Source organism: Myxine glutinosa, chromosome 6, assembly GCF_964187855.1.
Source record: "Myxine glutinosa chromosome 6, kmMyxGlut1.1, whole genome shotgun sequence".
Classification (NCBI taxonomy): domain Eukaryota; kingdom Metazoa; phylum Chordata; class Myxini; order Myxiniformes; family Myxinidae; genus Myxine; species Myxine glutinosa.
In genome coordinates, this window is record NC_136266.1 from 163,017,463 (window position 1) to 163,038,561 (window position 21,099).

At 44.8% G+C, this 21,099-nt stretch overlaps 1 protein-coding gene across 2 annotated transcripts in view; it reads left to right on the forward strand.

The window, feature by feature from the left end:
* LOC137428960 (tetratricopeptide repeat protein 39B) overlaps positions 1-21,099 on the forward strand; it is a 133,895-nt gene that overhangs the window by 75,274 nt on the left and 37,522 nt on the right. For both annotated transcript variants that reach the window (XM_068118879.2, XM_078780856.1), the window contains 2 exons: positions 7,358-7,425; positions 19,272-19,336. In XM_068118879.2, the coding sequence (XP_067974980.2) occupies positions 7,358-7,425; positions 19,272-19,336 (133 nt within the window). The remainder of the gene's footprint in view (positions 1-7,357; positions 7,426-19,271; positions 19,337-21,099) is intronic.

The window sequence follows — 21,099 nt, forward strand, 5'->3', positions numbered from 1 at the left end:
CCAATGATTCTGAAAGCTTTGGTTTCTGGAGCGTGAAGCCGAGCTAGGTGTGAGGCAGGAGCACCAGGCCAGAGGGGAGAGCAGTTTTTAATTTTTTTTTGTATACAAGATCGAGGCTCATGAAAGAGCTAACATTAATCACACAAAAAGTCAAAACCGACACATAAAACACAAAAATAAGGGGAGCGGTAGACAAGATGGGGAGAGAGGGGGAAGGACACAAACACAACATTTGAGAGCAGGGACATCGGGAGAAATGTGGGAGGGGTGGGGCTTGGGGGGAGGTGGGAGAGGTATAAAACATATGAACACTGCAAGGACTTCCAGGAAAGAAGTTGGAATTTCAAAAAAAGTGTATCTGGGGTGAATTAGCGGGGGTAGAAAAGATCAAGGTTTTGGATGGGGGAAGATAAGAGATGGTGGTGAACAGCTGTTTTAAAGACCTGGAGGGAGGAGTGGGAATGAAGGGAGTGGGGGAGCTTGTTCCAGAGGCGGGAGAAAAGGGGAATGAAAGAGTGAAGGTGAGCAGAGAACCTAGATTTTGGCAGTTTAACCATAAGAGGGTTGCAGGAAGATCTTGTGCGACCTGAAGGAATATTAGGGGGACAGAGCACAGAGAGAGCTGGGGGAGCAAGGCCGGAGAGGAGTCGGTAGAAGACAGAAAGACCACCAACCTGCCTGCGGTGAGTAAGTGAAAGGCCCTCGGAGATAGCGTCATCGCGGGAGATTCCAATGATCCTGAACGCTTTGGTTTCAACAGCCTGAAGACGAGCTCGGTGTGAGGCAGGAGCACCAGCCCAGAGGGGAGAGCAGTACTCCATTGAGCTGCGGATGAAAGCCTTGTATGTGGTGAGGAGCTCAGGTGTGCCAAGGAAGGACTTCGCACGACGGAGGATGCCCAGTCGGCGGCTGGCTTTGGAGGCCAGCTTGGAAATGTGGTTTTCCCAGGAAAGATCATGGCAGATAGTGAGACCCAAAAGCTTGAGTGACAGAACTTCTTGGAGAGGATTATTCAGAAAGTAGATGGGAGGGTTGTCCAGTCGGTCTTTTCAGAGAGACATCGTAAGAGTGTGAGATTTGTCAGAGGTCTGCTCTCGGGCTGAACTTGCTGGGGTGGCCTGGCCTGAACAAGTTGGCAGTTGTTTGGAATCTTCTCCACTTGTAGATGCTCTTCCGGACAGTCGAATGATTGATTTCAAATTTTTTGGAGATCTTTATAAATCCCTTCCCAGACTCGTAGGCATCAATAACCTTCTTTCTGAAGGCCTCAGAGAGGTATTTTGATCTAGGCATGGTGACGTCGCACACTTCAACAACAAAGAGCAAACCAAACTAAATGTCTGAGGTTTAAATAAGACAGGTTTCTCGAAGATCCTCTCTGACGATGTTCTAATCATTTGCACCTGAGCTGGTGCACCTGATTATAATTTTAGGTATTTGAAGTAGTGATAAATGTCGGGGTGTACTTACTTTTTCCACATGCGAAATTTGCATTTATGTTTATTTAAATTATACAATGGACTACAAAATGTAAATGTTTCATGATATTTGTTATATTATATCACCTTTATCTATCAATATTGTTGAAATGAAGATCAAATAGCTTTATGTTGAAATATGTTGAAAAAGTCTAAACTTTACATGGGGTGTACTTACTTTTTCACGTGACTGTAAATAAATAAGGAAGTAATTAAAAGGTTGTGTGTTAGTAGTGGAGATTCTAAAATGTATATAAATTAATAACAGTTCCCTAAAGCATAAATAATCCTCTGTCAATTTGTTAACCTGCTTCCTTCTGTTGTTTTCTTTTTCCGTGAGCCTATATTTCTGCTTACAAAATAATAATAATAACAATGAATATCTTAGAGTAACTAAAAATATTGCGTATTATGTTCTGTTTTTTCTTTCATTTTGCTTTACTATTAATATCTGCTTTCTCCGGGAGCTGAATATGGCATCGGTGAATCACTTGTATTACGCCATGTGTGTCGTCGTTTGCACATCCTCAATATCCCCTCCCTACAACATGGGTTGGTGGTGAAACCACTTGCATTATTACACGTGTACAGGCAAAAATTGCAAGTCGTGTCCCCAACTTCATGGGGTGAGAAGAGGGGATTCATTTTGAATCCATAACCTGACCCTGCGTATCCCGAGCAGGTATTTGAGGGAAATTGGCCAAGCAGTTTTTAATTTGTACAAGGTTCAGACATGCATACGTAGAGAGAATTGGCAAATTTTAAATAGAGTATGATTTTCCTATTTTAGATGCACATCGATGGACTGAAGGAAAAGATGAACAAGTGGAAGGAATGTATGGAGACAAAAGGTCTGAAGGTGAATATAGGAAAGACGAAGGTGATGGCAAGTGGTAAAGCATGTGGTGAGGTGGAAAGAACTGGGAAGTGGCCGTATGCTATGTGCAGGAAGGGTGTCGGAGTGAACTCCATTCAATGTACAATGTGCGCTGAGTGGGTTAATCAAAAATGTAGTGGTTTGAGAGGGTCATTAACCAGTGTGGCAGCTACATTCACATGTAAGGTGTGCACAGATGGAGCTGCAGCTGGGGGAAATGTTGAGTTGGATCTTGGAGATGGCGTGAAGCTGGAAGGTGTGAAAACATTTTGCTACCTCGGAGACATGCTGAATGGAGAAGGTGGATCAGACTCGGCAACGGTTGCTCGAGTGAGATGTGCATGGAAGAAGTTTCGGGAACTGAGTGGCGTGCTGACGAGGAGGGGAGTGTCGTTGAAGCTGAAGGGAAAGGTGTATGCTGCATGTGTGAGAAGTGTTATGATTTATGGGAGCGAGACATGGGTCATGAATGTAGAGCAGCAACGAAGGCTGGGAAGGGTGGGAATGCGAATGGTTCAGTGGATGTGCGGAGTATCGTTGAGAGAGAGGAAGACAAATGATGAATTGCGAAAGATGATGGGAATAGAGCCTGTGATTGATGCTGTCAAGAGGAACAGGTTGAGATGGTTTGGTCATGTGTTGAGGAAGGATGAAAGTGACTGGTTGAGAAGAGTGATGGAAATGAATGTAGAAGGAAGTAGAGGACGGGGAAGACCGAGAAAGACTTGGCTAAAGATGGTGGAAGAAGAAATGCGGGCAAGGGGGTTAACAAGGAGAGATGCAGAAAATAGGGCAAAATGGAGAAGATTGTCATGGGGACCGCAAGGCTAACCCCCGCTCTAGCAGGGAAAATGGCCTTAAAATGCATGTTGTATGGAAGCTTACAAGGTGAAGCGTTTCACAATTTACAGCGTCTCTTGTTACAGATTGCTGTTAAAACCATTAATACCTTGATATTTAAAATGACCGAAACTGTTTTACAATAGATTAATTATTTTAATTTTTATCAATACCGCACTATTTTGGCTCGAATTAGAAAGCAAGAACTCACGACATTGGATTTGAACGTGCTAGTATTTGAAAATTGATCTATCGCGAAGGAAAGTTGCATGAGGACATTTCGATGAAAGGGCAAAGTAAACACAATTGATTTATACTAGGGCATTGCCCGTACTATATCTATATCTAAAATTATATCCCCCCCCTCTATTTACATGAAATGGTTTGGTCCAAAGCGAACGGCTTGCGAGTACGGTGACAATCCCCCCCCTCTATTTACATGCAATGGTTTGGTCCAAAGCGAACGGCTTCCGGAGTTTGGTAAAGAAATCGCCATCGCGTGCACAAACACGCAGGAAAGCGAATGAATCGCAAATTCGGTTTTATTAGTTTTAAAACATAGTTTAACGCCAACATAGTTTGCAAACGTGAAATAAATGAATACGCTCTCAAATGTGCCATCCGAGGCAGAGTGTGTCCTCCACGTTCGGCACACGCGATCGTTCGCTGCTCTCTGATTGGTTGAATCGTTTTTTGGACATAGCTCGGTAAGTAATTGTCCGATTAATATGAAACCTTGAAAAGGCACATCCTCGGGTCCCCAGCAATATACCTGGCAAGTTAAAAGTATATCGGACCCGTGGTTGTCGAGAAACAGCGGTCACAGACAAACAAACGTACAGACGTACAGAGATTACTGGAATTATAGATAGATTATAATAGATAGATAAAGCAAAAGTTGATAAGTCTGTTTCTTCCTGTGGAAAATGATGTGCAGCCGAGGATTTGCAACCTTAACCCTTTATCAGAGTTAAAAAATACCCATAAATTGTAAACTAAAGAGATTTCGTGTTTACTGCCATATTTTCTTTGTTTTGTCATCTCTTCGTTTTCTTCAAATTGTCTTCTTCTTTTTTGGACTACCATTGTACAAAGGTGATTTCCATATCTGGACAGCCGCAGACTCACTGAATCTAAATTTTGAATGGTTATGTTTCTTTGTCTCTGTGTGTTTGTGGATACATATGCCTCAATTTTTACCTTTGACGTGTCACAGATTTACAAGAGCTCCGTCCTCATGGTGGTTGTTGTTGGGGTCAATTTTTGAAATGTGCTCCCATTGGTCGGACTCCACCTACATTTGTCGTTTGACTCCACCCACCATGGACATAACACACAGATTAAATAATATGGCCGCCATCTTGGTTTTCTGTTGGGTCGAAGACATCAGGCCTGAAGGCCTCTGCTGATTATAGACTGTCCGGGTTTGTTGCGTCAAATTCCCATTGGCTTTGTATGGGTTCGGTGTTGCTCACGACGAGGGATCCTGAAAAATCTAATCAATGTTGAATAAAAAATAGTAAGGTTTACTCAAGCCTGTCAGCACACACGGGATGTGGCTTCCTAAAAAAAATGGTGTTACATTATTTTTGAACGGCCCCATATTGGGGTTGAACAATCTGTGACCGCATACCGAATCAGCTCGTTCTGCTATGACTGTGGTGGAGGGTGACATGGATGAGAACTGTCGAGTTAATTTTTTAATAGCGCATTAAATATGTTTCCCAATCACCACTGTTCATCTTTTAAGAGCGCTTTAAATGGCGTTTCCCAATCGGACGGTTACCTGATTTTGCCGCAGGTTGTGACCACAGTGCAGTCATTCTTGCTTCCACCAAGATCAGCTATCAGATTTTCCAATAATTCTGTGATCAGTATTTGGAAGAGGTACATATCCTGCAGAAATATGGTCTTCCCAAGATAGCTTGCAGCTAATGAGGCCAAATGCTGGTTTTGCCTTGGAATATATCTTGGAGTCGGCCTTTCTTAACCATTCCCAGCTTACAGCAATGTACAAGACATTCATATGAATTTTGATGGATTATGATGTTAGGTCACTCAACAGACGTTAAACAATGTGATTGAGTGCAAGACATAAGTCCGTATATTCTCAAGCACATAACCGTGAACGCATCTCCGACTCCATTGGGATGGCGTTTCCTCTCTCTCTCATCACCATTCCATTTCCTCTTGCATCATAATGTCCCTTCCCAACAAACCACCAACAACAACATATTTGGAAAAAACATATCATATAAGAAGGAACACAGCATATGGCTCTCCACTTTGAGTTGGTGCTCCGGCCTAGCGTCTAATATAATTGGAGGGGATGGAGACCAAGGCATCTATCTGCCCTCCTGTGTTTTTTTTTCTTTCTTTCTTCATTTTGGTGTTCAGTTCTTGAATTAATTGTGACCTCTCTTTTTGAAAAAAACCGTAAAAACAACAAATAATTTTGTAGTGCAGGTTTCTGATATCCATATCCTTCCTAATCCAAGTGGAACATGAAGAACCTCTGGAGTTACATCACTGGAGTTTGTGATATTCAGAGGAATGATCTTGAGTAATATTGATTCAGAAAATGATAAAGGGATCATATCAAGATATATCAACGTTAATTGTTACAGATACTGGGGCTTTTTTAGGCTTGTGTGTGTCGTTGGTTATTTAATCTCCATGTGTAGGTTTCAGAAGGGAGAACAGAGTCCTCCCTGGTCTCGAAGTATCCATTCAGTAAGGGATCATGATTCATGCTTGGAGGGGACAGAGGAGGAGGCGGAGGAGGTGTGTGTGTGTGTGTGTGTGTGTGTGTGTGTGTGTGTGTGTGTGTGTGTGTGTGTGTGTGTGTGTGTGTGTGTGTATGTGTGTATATGTGTGTGTATATGTATATGTGTTTATATGTGTTTCTTTGTATTTGGGTGTGTGTGTGTGTGTGTGTGTGTGTGTGTGTGTGTGTGTGTGTGTGTGTGTGTGTGTGTGTTTGTGTGTGTGTATGTGTGTGTGTGTTTGTTTCTTTGTATTTGGGTGTGTGTGTGTGTGTGTGTGTGTGTGTGTGTGTGTGTGTGTGTGTGTGTGTGTGTGTGTGTGTGTGTGTATATATATATATGTATGTGTGTGTGTATGTATGTATGTGTATGTATGTATGTGGGTGTGTATGTATGTGTGTATGTATGTGGGTGTGTATATGTGTGTGTGTATGTATGTATGTGTATGTATGTGTGTGTACATGTATGTATGTGGGTGTGTATGTATGTGTGTGTATGTATGTGTGTATGTATGTGTGTGTGTGTGTGTGTATATATATGTATGTATGTGGGTGTGTATGTGTGTGTGCATGTATGTATGTGTATGTATGTGTGTGTACATGTATGTATGTGTGTGTATGTATGTGGGTGTGTATGTGTGTGTATATGTATGAAAAAACTGTGTGTGTGTGTATGCGTGTGTGTATATATGTGTGTATGTGTTTATGTGTGTATGCGTGTGTGTGTATGCGTGTGTGTGTATGCGTGTGTATGTGTTTATGTATGTATGCGTGTGTGTGTTTATGTGTGTATGCGTGTGTGTGTATGCGTGTGTGTGTATGCGTGTGTATGTGTTTATGTGTGTATGCGTGTGTGTGTGTATGCGTGTGTGTATATATGTGTGTATGTGTTTATGTGTGTATGCGTGTGTGTGTATGCGTGTGTGTGTATGCGTGTGTGTGTATGCGTGTGTATGTGTTTATGTGTGTATGCGTGTGTGTGTATGCGTGTGTGTATATATGTGTGTATGTGTTTATGTATGTATGTGTGTGTGTGTGTATATATATGTATGTATGTGGGTGTGTATGTGTGTGTGTATGTATGTATGTGTATGTATGTGTGTGTACATGTATGTATGTGTGTGTATGTATGTGGGTGTGTATGTGTGTGTATATGTATGAAAAAACTGTGTGTGTGTGTGTGTGTGTGTGTGCGTGTGTGTATATATGTGTGTATGTGTTTATGTGTGTATGCGTGTGTGTGTATTTCTAAACGTGAGCGTTTGATATAACATCTTGATACATTCAGCATCATTGTACAAAGACTTTGATATTGTTTCTGATTGGAGATTAAAACGTGGTTCGGAAGGTTGTTTTGCATATCTATAAACCTGTTCTTGCATCTCCATCTGTCCGCAGTTGAGCTACATGCTGAGTTATGCTACGCAGAATGCCTACTCCTCAGAGCCTGCATGTCATTCCTTCAGGTCTAACTCGAAAATACAAATTGTTTTCATTTTTTTCTCTTTTTAGTATACCATGCTTGCATGCCTCATGGATTGTTTTCTCATAAAAACAGATTGTGTAAAGGTGTGGTGTAAATTTTGAATGAATTCAATAACTCACTTGATGCAGGTTGGTTGCTGCAATTTATTAACTTGCGGTCGCACTTGTTTTTAATTGATGCAAATTTGTCTTAATGAATGATTTATTGGCATTTCTTTGTTCACATTTAAGGCCTTTATTTAATTTTGCTTTGGTCTCGAAGATTTATTGACAAATTTTGAGGTTTCATCAAATTTGCTTTTCATAATTCAATATGCTTCCATCATACTAACTCGCCATTCATTAATCTTTCATTGGTTTTTCGATGCCCATTTATTTTATTTTTTTTACTTTCTACTTCTTTCAGCCTGGTGTTGGCTTAGCGGTTAGGGTGCCGGCTTGGGATCCCAGGATCCTGGGTTCGAATCCCGGTCGATCGCTGAATTAACGCCAGGGGGGTTGACTCAGCCTGTCATCCTTCCGAGGTCGGCAAATTGAGTACCAGCTTTCTGGGATGAATGATCACGGTGTGTACCCCGGTTTAGAATAGGTACACCGTATCCCTGCGCATCGTAAGAGGCGACCAAGGGTTGGCGTCAGGACGGGCATCCGGCCATAAAAACATCGCCTCAAACAGGGAACCATGACTGTCATGGGGCCCACAAGGCCTTAAAAGGGGAATTTTTTTTTTCACTTTCTACTTATTTTTCATCTATTTTCGTCTTTCCAACTTAAATATTTTTGGGAGAATAGACCAACAGACACATTTTCAGTGACGTCACTTTTCCGTTTTGTTTGTCAGTGTGTCACCAAAACGGAAGTTCTTGGATTGATTGATTGCCCAACCAGTGGGCAGGTGTAGTCTAAACTTGTGTTTATTTAAATCACTAGGGCATGCCCGTACTATATATAAGCTAGGACGTGCCCGTACGTGGGTGCCCGTTCCTTGCCAAAAAAAAAAAAAAAAAAAAATTTGTGTAGGGGTGTGTGTGTGTAAACATCCTAGGGCGTGCCCGTACGTGGGTGCAAAAAAACATGCGTGCAAACAACAACAACAAAAAAAAACTTTGAAACCACGTGGCAGTAACGACCACAGAACCCCCCCCCCCTCTATTTACATGAATGGTTTGGTCCATTCGCAACGACCACAGAACCCCCCCCCCTCTATTTACATGCAATGGTTTGGTCCATTCGCAAGCCAAAGCGAACGGCGAACGGCTAAATCGCCATAGCTCGGTAAGTACTTGTCCGATTAATTTCAAACCTTGAAAAGGCACATCCTCGGGTCCCCAGCAATATACCTGGCAAGTTTAAAGTATATCGGACCCGTGGTTGTCGAGAAACAGCGGTCACAGACAAACACACATACACACATACACACAGAGATTAATGGAATTATAGATAGACTAGGGCATGCCCGTACTATATATAAGCTAGGACGTGCCCGTACGTGGGTGCCCGTTCCTTGCCAAAAAAAAAAAAAAAAAAAAATTTGTGTAGGGGTGTGTGTGTGTAAACATCCTAGGGCGTGCCCGTACGTGGGTGCAAAAAAACATGCGTGCAAACAACAACAACAAAAAAAAACTTTGAAACCACGTGGCAGTAACGACCACAGAACCCCCCCCCCCCCTCTATTTACATGAATGGTTTGGTCCATTCGCAACGACCACAGAACCCCCCCCTCTATTTACATGCAATGGTTTGGTCCAAAGCGAACGGCTTGCAGTGTTTGGTAAAGAAATCGCCATAGCTCGGTAACTACTTGTCCGATTAATATGAAACCTTGAAAAGGCACATCCTCGGGTCCCCAGCAATATACCTGGCAAGTTTCAAGTATATCGGACCGGTAGTTGTCGAGAAACAGCGGTCACAGACAAACATACACACATACAAACACACATACAAACACACATACAAACACACATACACACAGAGATTAATGGAATTATAGATAGATAAAGCACGAGTGATACACCAAGTAATCTGGCATGGTACAGTACAAAGCAAAGCAAGTAATGACTTCGCACTTTTTGTCCCTTCCCCTCTCACTCTTCTCTACTATTTATATATTACGAGCAAATACAACAAATATTACGAATATTAAGAGATAGGAGGGGGACATAGAGAGGTGCAGGAAGAGAGGAGTGTGGGAGAGAGGAGTGGGAGGCAGGGAGAGGGGTGGGAGAGGGGAGGGGTGGGAGAGGGGAGAGGTGGGAGAGGGAGAGAGATGGGAGAGGAAGAGAGAGGAGAGGAGGGTTGGAAGAGAGAGTAGAGGAGAGGAGGGGTGGAAGAGAGAGTCGAGGAGAGGAGGGGTGGAAGAGAGAGGAGAGGAGGGGTGAAAGAGAGAGGAGAGGAGGAGTGAAAGAGATAGGAGAGGAGGAGTGGAAGAGAGAGGTGAGGGAGAGAAAGGAGGGTGGGGGAGTGTGAGGAGGGTGGGGGAGTGTGAGGAGGGTGGAGTGTGAGGAAGAAGGAGGGTGGGGGAGTGAGGAGGGAGTGTGAGGAAGGAGGAGTGACGAGAGAGTGTGATGAAGGAGGAGATGGGAGAGTGAGGGGCAGGTGGGGGGGGGGGGGGGAGTGACGTGACGTGACGCTTCACCATGTGTCGCTATATATTTGGGGAGGGATGGTGTGTGAGGAGGGGGTGGGAGTGAGGAGGATGGGGGAGGGAGGAGGTGGGGAGGGCAGTGTTCTGGACTTGCATTCGGTGGGGGGAAAGGGATGGAGGGATTATTGACTTGCATTTGTTAGTGGGACTTGAGGTGAAGGGGGGGGGGGGTAGGAAGAAGGGGAAAGTGAAGAGGAGTGGTGTGAGGAAGTGGGGGGCTGGAAGGAGAGAGAGCGACAGGGAAGCGAGGAAGGGAAGGGGGAGGAGTGATGCCTCATCACACGTCATTACACACTTTGGGAGGGAGAGGTTACGAGGACAGGGTGGGAACTAGAGAAAGAGAGAGAGGGAGGATTGTGGAGAATGAGGAAGGGGGGGGTGTGGGGGAGGAGGGAGATGAGAGTGATGCCTCGCCTCACGTCGCTATACAGTTGGGAGTGAGGGGATGCGAGGAGGGGAAGGGAAAGGATGGGGTTAGGCTTGTATTTCATAAGAGGACTTGAGGGGGAAAAAGGTGGAGGGGTCTTCACCTTGCACTTGGTAGTGTGATGTGAGGGAAGGGTTGACTTGCATTTGGTAGGGGGACTTGATGGGAAGCGTGGGGTGGGGAGGGTTACCTTGACTGTAAGTTTACGTTTACCTAGATTCTAGCTTTACCCCCTTATAACGAGAAGGGGACTTGAGGGGGAGGGGTTAGTTTACCCCCTTATACCTCATGGGGGTTAAGGAGGCTTAACCAAGAAGCGGACTTGAGGGAGGAGATGAGGAGGATGTTATTGTTAACCTACAGTTTCACAGGCAGGCTGATTACAGGATTGAACGAAGAGGGGTATGTTCAAACAAGTTGGCAATACCACCTGTCGCTCTCAAACATCACCTCCCATTTTTAAACAGATTATAACATGAATTTTCCTTGAGGGTTGTGACTCGAACTGTGGCCAAGACCCTGCATGGAACTAGAACTCTCCGATGTGAAGGTTACATTTTAAACATTTGTCGGATTTAACTAGGACAACAGAACACACATTTTATTTCTACTTTGTTGACTTTATCACCTTGCCATTGTAATGAATGTCAATTTGAAATTCTTATTTTTAAAACCGGCAACTGCTGTGATAAGAAACGTCAATGACACTGCTGGCCACTGTATCACCATGGCCTACAAACATCGAAGAAACCACTCAAAATTGAGTAACAGTTATGAGAAATGTTTAAACAAAAAGACAAATAAAGCAAATGGAAACGTAAGAGAATCGATAAACAAGGGTGTGTTCCACTCCCAAGCAGCTTGTGGAGCGCTCGCCAAGTGCTAAAGCTCTCGAGGAAGCACTCCAACAAAAAATGGTTGAACGGCTGGCTTGGCAAGTGATTAGCAATATATACAGCGATGCGTTAGTATGAAACTTTACCGTGCAGAAACCGTTGTGACCTGGTACAAGGCAAGGCATTTTTAATTAGGCTGAAACAAAATGGTGGATTAAGACCCCTGCAAGGTTAACACGGGCTGACCAAGGGTAAGCCTGTTTATGTTTTTTTTCATGATGAGATGAAGGGGAGAGTGAGGAGGAGGGGTGGGGCGAGGAAAGGGGGGGGGGGGGGGAGGGGCGATGCCCCATCACACCTTCAAAAGGGGTGTTCAAATTTACCCAAATACCCAGTTTTTATCCATGCACTCCGTTAGCGTTCCCTTAGTACACGTGTAAAGTTTCATGCCACTAGGTTTCATGGTTTTGGAGTTGTGGAGGACACACACACACACACACACACACACACACACACACACACACACACACACACACTGACATTTATTATTATAGATACTCAGACCAGGAACCTTTGCCAAAAATCCTCCCTCTACCAACTACTGCTAGCTCGAGGATATGTAATCGAGGTGTCCGAGGGTAGAACAGAGCCAAATGGAACAATTTGTTCTGGATTTACTTTACCCCTACTGTACAGTGTAATTTTATTTAAAGCATTAATGTTGAGTTGTGCTTTTAAATCAGTCGTTCAAAACGATGTTCATGGCAGTCTGAGAATGATGATAGGGGTCTTCTTTTGTTTTCTTTTTTTTTTGTATACTGAATCGAGGCTCGTGAAAGAGCTAACATTTATTTCACAAACAAATCAACCAGACAAACGAGATATATAAAAAGAGGGAGCGGAAGACAAGGTGGGGAGAGAAGGGGAAGCACACAAACATAACATTTGAGAGCAGGAAGATGTGTGGGAGGGAGAGGGCTTGGGGGGAGAGGGCTTGGGGGGAGGAGGCGTGGGAAGGGGGTGAGGGGTGGGAGAAGTACAAAACACAAGGACACCAAGGACTTCCAGGATAGAAGTTGATATTTCAAAAAAGTGGATTTGGGGTGAAATTAGCGGGGGTAGAAAAGATCCAGGTTTTGGATGGGGGAAGATAATAAATGGTGGTGACCAGCTGTTTTAAAGACCTGGAGGGAGGAGTGGGATTGAAGAGAGTGAGGGAGTTTGTTCCAGAGGCGGGAAAAAAGAGGAATGAAGGAGTGAAGGTGAGCAGAGAGTCTTGATTTTGGCAGTTTAACCATAAGAGGGTTGCAGGCAGATCTTGTGCGACCTGTGGGAATATTTGGGGGACAGAGCCCAGAGACAGCTGGGGGGGGGGGGGGGGGCAAGGCCAGAGAGGAGTCGGTAGAAGACGGAAAGACCACCAACCTGCCTGCGGTGAGTGAGTGAAAGGCCCTTGGAGTTAGCTTCATCGCGGGAGATTCCAATGATTCTGAACGCTTTGGTTTCAACAGCGTGAAGACGAGCTACGTGTGAGGCAGGAGCACCAACCCAGAGGGGAGAGCAGTATTCCATTGAGCTGTGGATGAAAGCCTTGTATGTGGTGATGAGCTCAGGTGTGCCAAGGAAGGACTTCGCACGACGGAGGATGCCCAGTCGGCGACTGGCTTTGGAGGCCAGATTTGAAATGTGATTTTCCCAGGAAAGATCATGGCAGATAGTGAGACCCAAAAGCTTGAGTGACAGAACTTCTTGGAGAGGATTATTCAGAAAGTAGATGGGAGGGTTGTCCAGTCGGTCTTTTCGGAGAGACATCGTAAGAGTGTGAGATTTGTCAGGATTGAAAGACATGTTCCACTTGTTTGCCCAGTCTGTGATTTTGTCCAGGTCTGCAGAGAGTGAAGAGGCTGCAGACTGCCGATCTGAGGGATGAGGAATGGAGCGACAGAGAGTAGAGTCATCAGCAAAGAGATAGAGACGATTTTCAAGAGAGTCAGAGAGATCATTGATGAAGACCAGAAAAAGCACAGGGCCCAGAACACTGCCTTGGGGAACTCCATCCTGAACAGGAAGAGGAGATGAGAGAAACCCATTCAGGGCCACACGTTGACTACGACTAGAGAGGAAGTCCGCCAGCCATGCGTGGAGATTTCCATGGATACCAAAGGAGGAGAGTTTGGTGAGCAGTGCGGGGTGCCAGACCGTATCGAAGGCACGTGATATGTCAAGGGAGACAGCTCTAATTTCCTGTTTGGCATTGAGGACCTCCATCCATTGTTGAGAAAGCAGAAGCAGCATGTCCAGAGGAGAGTGACCAGGTCTGAAACCAAATTGATGATCAGAGATCAAGCTATTGGAGAAGAGGAAAGATTTCATATCTGAAGCATTGATGGATTCCTTGACTTTGCTGATAATTGGGAGAAGGCTGATTGGTCTGTAGTTGCTAGGATCTGTTTTTGCACTTTTTTTGTGCAAAGCGTTGATGTTGGCTGATTTCCAAGCAGATGGAAGATGACCTTGAGCAAAAGAGAGGGTGAAGAGAACAGAGAGAGGGAGTGAAAGAGCGGAAGAACAGGATTTTAGGACCCGTGGGCTGATGCCGTCAGGTCCAGTTGCAGAATCAGAGTCGAGGGTTGACAGAAACTTTTCCACCTTGTCAGGAGGAAAGGACACAGAGTCCAGGAGCAGCTGGGTATGACTGGGTACGGTGGGTACAGAGAGGGATGGGTTTGGGACACAAGATTTAGAGGCAAACACAGAGTTGAGGCATTCAGCATTTTCACGTGCAGAGTCAGCCGTGTAGCCGTTTGAGGTGAGGGAGTGGATGGAGGGGGAACCAACACCAGAAACAGATTTGACCAGATGCCACCAGGATTTGGAAGAGGGAGACAGATAAGAGAGTTTGGTCTTGAGAACGGAGAGATATTGTTTCCTGGCTCTCCTGAGGGTGGACACACACTTGTTTCGGGCTTTGTGAAAGGAAATGAGATTTCCTTCCGTTGGATTTGCTTTCCAGGAGACGAAAGCAAGTTGTTTCTGGGCAACAGCCTCACCACAAGATTCCGTGTACCATGGACGGGAGGAAGGGTATGACAACTGAAGACGAGATGGGATAAATCTGTGCATGAGAGAGAGCAATTTACTTTGGAAGAATTCCCAGGATGAGTTGATGTCAGAGGCGGTAGAGATGGGAGACCAGTCCAGATGATTGATGGCTGCTTGAAGACCGTGCCAGTTGGCCTGAGTGAAATGCCAGACTCGTCGACGTTGAGGAGGCTCTCTGAGAATGGTCAGAGAGATGTCCACTTTAACAAGCACATGATCAGATGAGCCGATTGGAGCAGAAGAAGAGCAGCAGACATTATCAGGGAAGTTAGTCATAACCAAGTCCAGAAGAAAAGATGCTCCGTTGACTGAGATCCCGGTCGGGAAATTGACAGATTGTGTCAGTCCCAGTGAGTCGCAGAAGTCCTTTGCTGAAGAGCCATGGCTGGTGAGAGAGGTACCCACACCCAGCCAACTGGCATGGTGACAATTATTGAAATCACCACATATGAGGAAGAGAGAGTTGAGATGGGTCGATAGAAGTTGGTCCATATTATCAGACAGCGAGATGTAGATGGAGTCATCACTGTTTGGTGGACGGTAAAACACACATATGAACAAAAGGTGGGAGCGAAGGGGAAGCCGCAGCCAAAGGTATTCCTGGGGGTGAGGTGGAGAGAGGGCAGTGCAGGGCAAGTGAGGAAGAGAGTTTTTTTATAAAGATAGCAACCCCACCTCCAGGACGAGGCTCGGGTCTGTCATACCGGAGGAGGGAGTAACCTGGGAGAGATACCAAGGAATCAGAGACATCATGAAGGAGGAAAGTTTCTGTTCAGCAGATCACGTCTGGTTTGTCAGAAGCAACCTGTATGGAGAGATCAGTCAAGTTTGAGCGAAGGCCCCGGATGTTTGAGGTCCATACCGTTAATGAAGAGGAAGGGGGAGCATCAGATACAGAACAGGGGGTGAGGGGTAGGGTAAGATGTGGAAGAGGAGGAAGAGGTAGGAAGAGCTGTTGAAGGTGTGTCAGAGATTTCAGAATAGCTTGGAGAAAGGGAAGAATGGGGCGGAAAAAAGGTTTGATGGTGATTGGGTGAGGCACAGTGAGGTGTTATTTGAGGAGGGGGAAGAGCGAGGCAGAAGGTTGGGGGAGATGAAGGTGAAAGTTGGAAGGGTGAAGATGCGGGGAGGACGCTTTGAGGAGGAGGGGTGAGAGGGGAGTCTAGGAGGGGAGGTGCGAGGGAGAGTCTTGGAGGGGAAGGGTGTGGGGGGAGTTTAGGAGGGAAGGGGAAAGGGGGGAGATTTGAAAGGGATGGGTTATGGGGAAGATTTGGAGGGGAGGGGCAAGGGGGAACATTTGAAAGAGATGGGTGATGGGGATGATTTGGAGGGGAGGGGCAAGGGGGTAGATTTGGAGGGGAGGGGTGATGGGGAAGTTTTGGAGAGGAGGTGTGATGGGGAAGCTTTGGAGGGAAGGGGGGAAGGGGAAATTTGGAGGGGAGGGGCAATGGGGAAGATTTGAAAGGGATGGGTGATGGGGAAGATTTGGAGGGGAGGGGCAAGGGGGAATATTTGAAAGAGATTGGTGATGGGGAAGATTTGGAGGGGAGGGGCAAGGGGGTAGATTTGGAGGGGAGGGGTGATGGGGAAGTTTTTGGGGGGGGTGATGGGGATGTTTTGGAGGGAAGGGGTGATGGGGAAGATTTGGAGGGGAGGGGCAAGGGGGAAGATTTGAAAGGGATGGGTGATGGGGTAGATTTGGAGGGCAGGGGCAAGTGGAAATATATGAAAGAGATGGGTGATTGGGAAGATTAAGAGGGGAGCGGCAAGGGGCTTGATTTGGAGGGGAGGGGTGAAGGGGACGTTTTGGAGGGGAGGGGTGATGGGGAAGTTTTGGAGGGAAGGGGTGATGGGGAAGATTTGGAGGGGAGGGGTGAGATTGGATTTTGAAAAGTGTACGATTAATGGGAAACGAACATTTATTGCAAAAAGAGTTTCTTGAGACCTTCGAGTCAAAAATACGTTTGAGGACGCTGAAGGTGGGGTGGAGTGCTGTAGAGTTTAGGGAATGTATGAAAGAGGCACTGTAAGAGATGAAATTATTTTTGGAATGAATAGATTTGGTGAGTAAGTCGAAAGCATCCTTTTCGAGGAAGAAGAAAAGGATGTTATAATATATGACAGAATACAGTTATTCAGGGGAAAGTTTAAACATTTTTTACAACGTGATCACGTGATCACGAACAACGTGGTCGAAGAACGAACGAACAAATAAGAACAACGAATAAACGAATTAGAGCAGAGAAGGAAAAAAAAATTTTTTTTTTTTTTTTTCCCCGAGTTGAGATTTTAAACAAGGAAGTATGGGGTGAAAGACTGGGACAAAAAACAGGGAACGAAAGCAATCTTGCAATTAATGTAATTGCTAATCACAACTACAGCTTTTTAAAGTTAGAAATGACATTCTCAGAAGTCCTTATAATTACAAACAGTTGTCTTGGGCATCACAATGCTGTGCTTCTTCTTCGTTCGTATGCAGCACAAGGCTGCAGGGTGGCAATCTATGGCTGAGGGCCTGGTGTGCCGCTGATGCAACAACCAGTGTCAGTTAGGGCACAGATTTGGAATTTGTTCATGGTGCTGGCGATAGGTGACATAATCTTCCCGAAGGACACCATGGAATATTTAACGTCCACTAACGAATGCTGGCAGTTGGGACACCTGTTTAATGGCCATACGCGGGACGGTACACACACTGATTAATCTCCCTGCTTGTGAAACACTAGGATGGCAGTTTATAGCTGGAACTGTATTCAAACCCGGGCTGGACAGTTCAGCTCAGACACATCGAGGCCATCATATCACAGCCCAATCATCTGATAATAATGTAGTCCAGAATACTGCACTGGAGTGGGCGCAACCCAATATAATAAGTGACATCAAACTGTATACAGGTTGCTTGTTATCTGCTTTTCTTATTATCTCATTTTATGCTTGTTAATTATGTCTGAAGGTAGAAACAATCATCTGAGAGTAGTGCTTAAAATGCTTCCCTTGCCCACTTGCCGTGTCGATTGCCTTGGAGAAATCTCTCCCTGGATTGCTGAACTCGCTTTCGGTGAGGTTTTCTCCCACCTGGTCCCACTTTCCATCCATTTGTCAATTTGATTTGGTTGAAAAGGTGAGGTCACTATAATGATGCAAAAGAGAATGCAAATCAGGCTTCCCAGTTTTCCTTGGTTTCCCTAGCATGCTGCACATTATGCTTATGTCATGTCGAACAGCGTTCAGGTTGCCATTACTTGTTGATGATGCCGGAGGGCAGCAACAGGTGTCTAAGCTGTTTGTTAAAACCCCCACCTCCCACCTATTCATAATTATTGTACACTGCTCCTTTCCTATGCCATCTCCAGGCGCTGCATGAGTCATCGCCGGGTGCCAACGGGGGCCCGGTGATGACACGTGCTGAAAAGGAGTACTCAGTTTTCACTCCGGTTGTTTGTCTGTTTTCTCGTTTGTTTGTCCAGGCGATATCTCAGCCATCCTTTCAGCTAGGAAGCTGAAATTTCGGCACAATAGTGAGCAAGTACTTTGTCAAAAATGGTATTTTTGTTTTTTTGATTAATCGATTAATTGATTAATTACTTAATTATTATCGATTACTTAAGTACTTATTTATTTCCTTTCTCTTATGGGCATTATCTGAGGCACCTTTTGAGCTAGGAAGCTGATATTCTGGAAGCTGACCAAGTGATTTGGCTATAAAGGATATTTCTGATTTATTGAATAATCAATTAATCGATTAATTATTTATTGATTAATCAATTAATCGATTTATTAGTTATTGATTAATCAATTAATTATTTAATTTTTGATTAATTAATTTTCAAAAAGTTACAGCTTCGGATTAAACATTGGCGGTTGAGGTTTGTTATTAGCCAATTGATTAAGAATTTTTTTTACGATTACTATTTATTGATTTTAATTAAACAATTAATCAATCAATTATTGTACACCTCTCCTTCCCAATACCGTCTCGACGTGCTGCACGGCGGTATCGCCGGGCACCTAAGGTGCCCCGGCAATGCCACAACAACAACAACAACAACAACAACAACAACAGGCATTTAAAGGCCATTTTCCCTGCAAGAGTGGGGGTTAGCCTTGCGGGCCCAATGACAATCTTCTCCATTTTGCCCTATTTTCTGCATCTCCCCTTGTTAACCCCCTTGCCCGCATTTCTTATTCGACCATCCTTAGCCAAGTCTTTCTCGGTCTTCCCCGTCCTCTACTTCCTTCTACATTCATTTCCATCACTCTTCTCAACCAGTCACTTTCATCCTTCCTCAACACATGACCAACCCATCTCAACCTGTTCCTCTTCACAGCATCCATCACAGGCTCTATTCCCATCATCTTTCGCAATTCATCATTTGTCTTCCTCTCTCTCAACGATACTCCACACATCCACCGAACCATTCGCATTTCCACCCTTTCCAGCCTTCGTTGCTGCTCTACGTTCATTACCCATGTCTCGCTCCCATAAATCATGACACTTCTCACACATGCAGCATACACCTTTCCCTTCAGCTTCAACGACACTCCCCTCCTCATCAGCACGCCACTCAGTTCCCGAAACTTCTTCCATGCACATCTCACTCCAGCAACCGTTGCCGAGTCTGATCCACCTTCTCCATTCAGCATGTCTCCGAGGTAGCAAAATGCTTTCACACCTTCCAGCTTCACGCCATTGCCCCGGCAATGCCACGCTGGAGGATATTTATTTATCTGGCATGGGGGCGGTGTACTTTGAATGTCATTCTCATTTATTTTCCTTAACGTATATTTCGTTTATATCATACCTTTTCCACTTTCCAGGATGAAAACTTGATGAACTTCATTAAAGGTGGAATCAAGCTACGAAACAGTTTCCAGAGCTACAAGTAAGTTCTCACCATTCCACTTGCTCCCTACATCCCCCTCCCCCCTCTTTTTGCAAATGCCTGCAGCACCTGCGTGGTCCAAACTTAATTGTATGTACCCCCAACACCAGAGGTCTATGGCTTATTGTTATGCATATTTTATTACAGGTGTCTTCAGCCTCTTCCTCCCACGCCCCTCCTCATCCCACTTCCCTCGACATTATCTGCATAACTAAAACCTTTCTCCCACAAGATAGTCATGACTCACTTGTTATCCACTGACGTCACTTTGCACCACCTTGATAAGACTCATGCTCATGGTGGGGTTGCAGTCTGTCTCCTCCTCTCTCTCCCCTATAGCCCTCACCACCTGGATAGAGGATGAGACTCTCACTAAAGACCCCAAAGACCATGGTATCACAGCAGCAGCAGGCCTCACGCAGTCATTAGGCTTTCTGATGCAATTTGCACTTGATTGACCAAGCTCATTTCTGGATCTGGTAAAGACAAACTTTCCTGTAGGAACCTTTAGCAACATGTTCAAAAGAACCTTATCTGGCTGCTTGTCTTGCCTCTCTGGCCTTCTTAGACAAGACTCACAAATGATGGCATATGTGGTGACGAGTCTGGGTTGCATTCTGCTTTGTCTCATTATGACTAGTCAGGCCTCACCACCACTTTGAACATCAATAGCAGTTAGAATTCTTTCACAACCACATTCTTTCTCGCATGCATAATCATTCCATTACCTCCGCCACCAAAGGTGGATGGAGGTTATGTTTTCACCCCTGTCTGTCTGTCCGTTTGTGAACTAAAGATCTCAAAAAGTTGTGGACAGATTTGGACGAAATTTGGCAGAGATGTAGCGTATGTGACACCGACGAAAAGATTCGATTTTGGTGAAGATCCGGATTCTGATCCGGCTACTAGAATGTTTTAAGTGATTCTTCACCATTGAGATATTGTGCTAAAAACGATACATAGCAGGATATCTCAAAAAGTTATGGACGGATTTGGACGAAACCTGGTGGACAGGTTGGGTGTCTGACAAGGACGATTCGATTCGATTTTGGTGAAGATCTGAATATGGATTCGGATATGAGAATTTTTTTTTTAAAGTGATTCTTCACCATTGGGAGATAGGGCCAAAAACGATACATAACGGGATATCCTAAAATGTTATGGACGGATTTGGACGAAACTTGGTGGACAGGTTGTGTGTCTGACAAGGACGAATCGATTAAATTTTGTTGAAGATCCGGATCCGGATCCGGCTCGTATAATTTTTTAAGTGATTCTTCACCACTGAGTGATATGGCCAAGCAGGTGGAGGTATGCTCTCTACTGAGTGACGTTCTAGTTTATTATTTAATTTAGGTTCATTATGGAAAACCTTTGTTTGAGGAATAGCATGTAGGGGTCGCTCACTCGCAAGCATTGGCTGGTGTGCGACCCTCCGAGCGAGGTAAATGTAGAACAGGTGCTTGTAGCAATCGGAAAGAGCGTCTGCTCACGTAATAACCGTGCAGCCTCTCGAATGAACAAGAAGGTTGTTGTGTTCGTATATGAGGTGCACTCGGCAAGGGGTGAATTTAGACACGTGATGGCTTTTAAAAGGGCCGTTTACATGATATTGCCCAAAAATGAGCAAAAGCTAAATGTAGTTTTGCATGTGAAGCTGAAGATCTTGATCCAGATCCAACTAGGAGAAATCTTAAAGTGATTCGTCGCCATTGAGTGATATGGCCAACGTCTGCGGGGGTATGCTCTCTACTGAGTGCCGT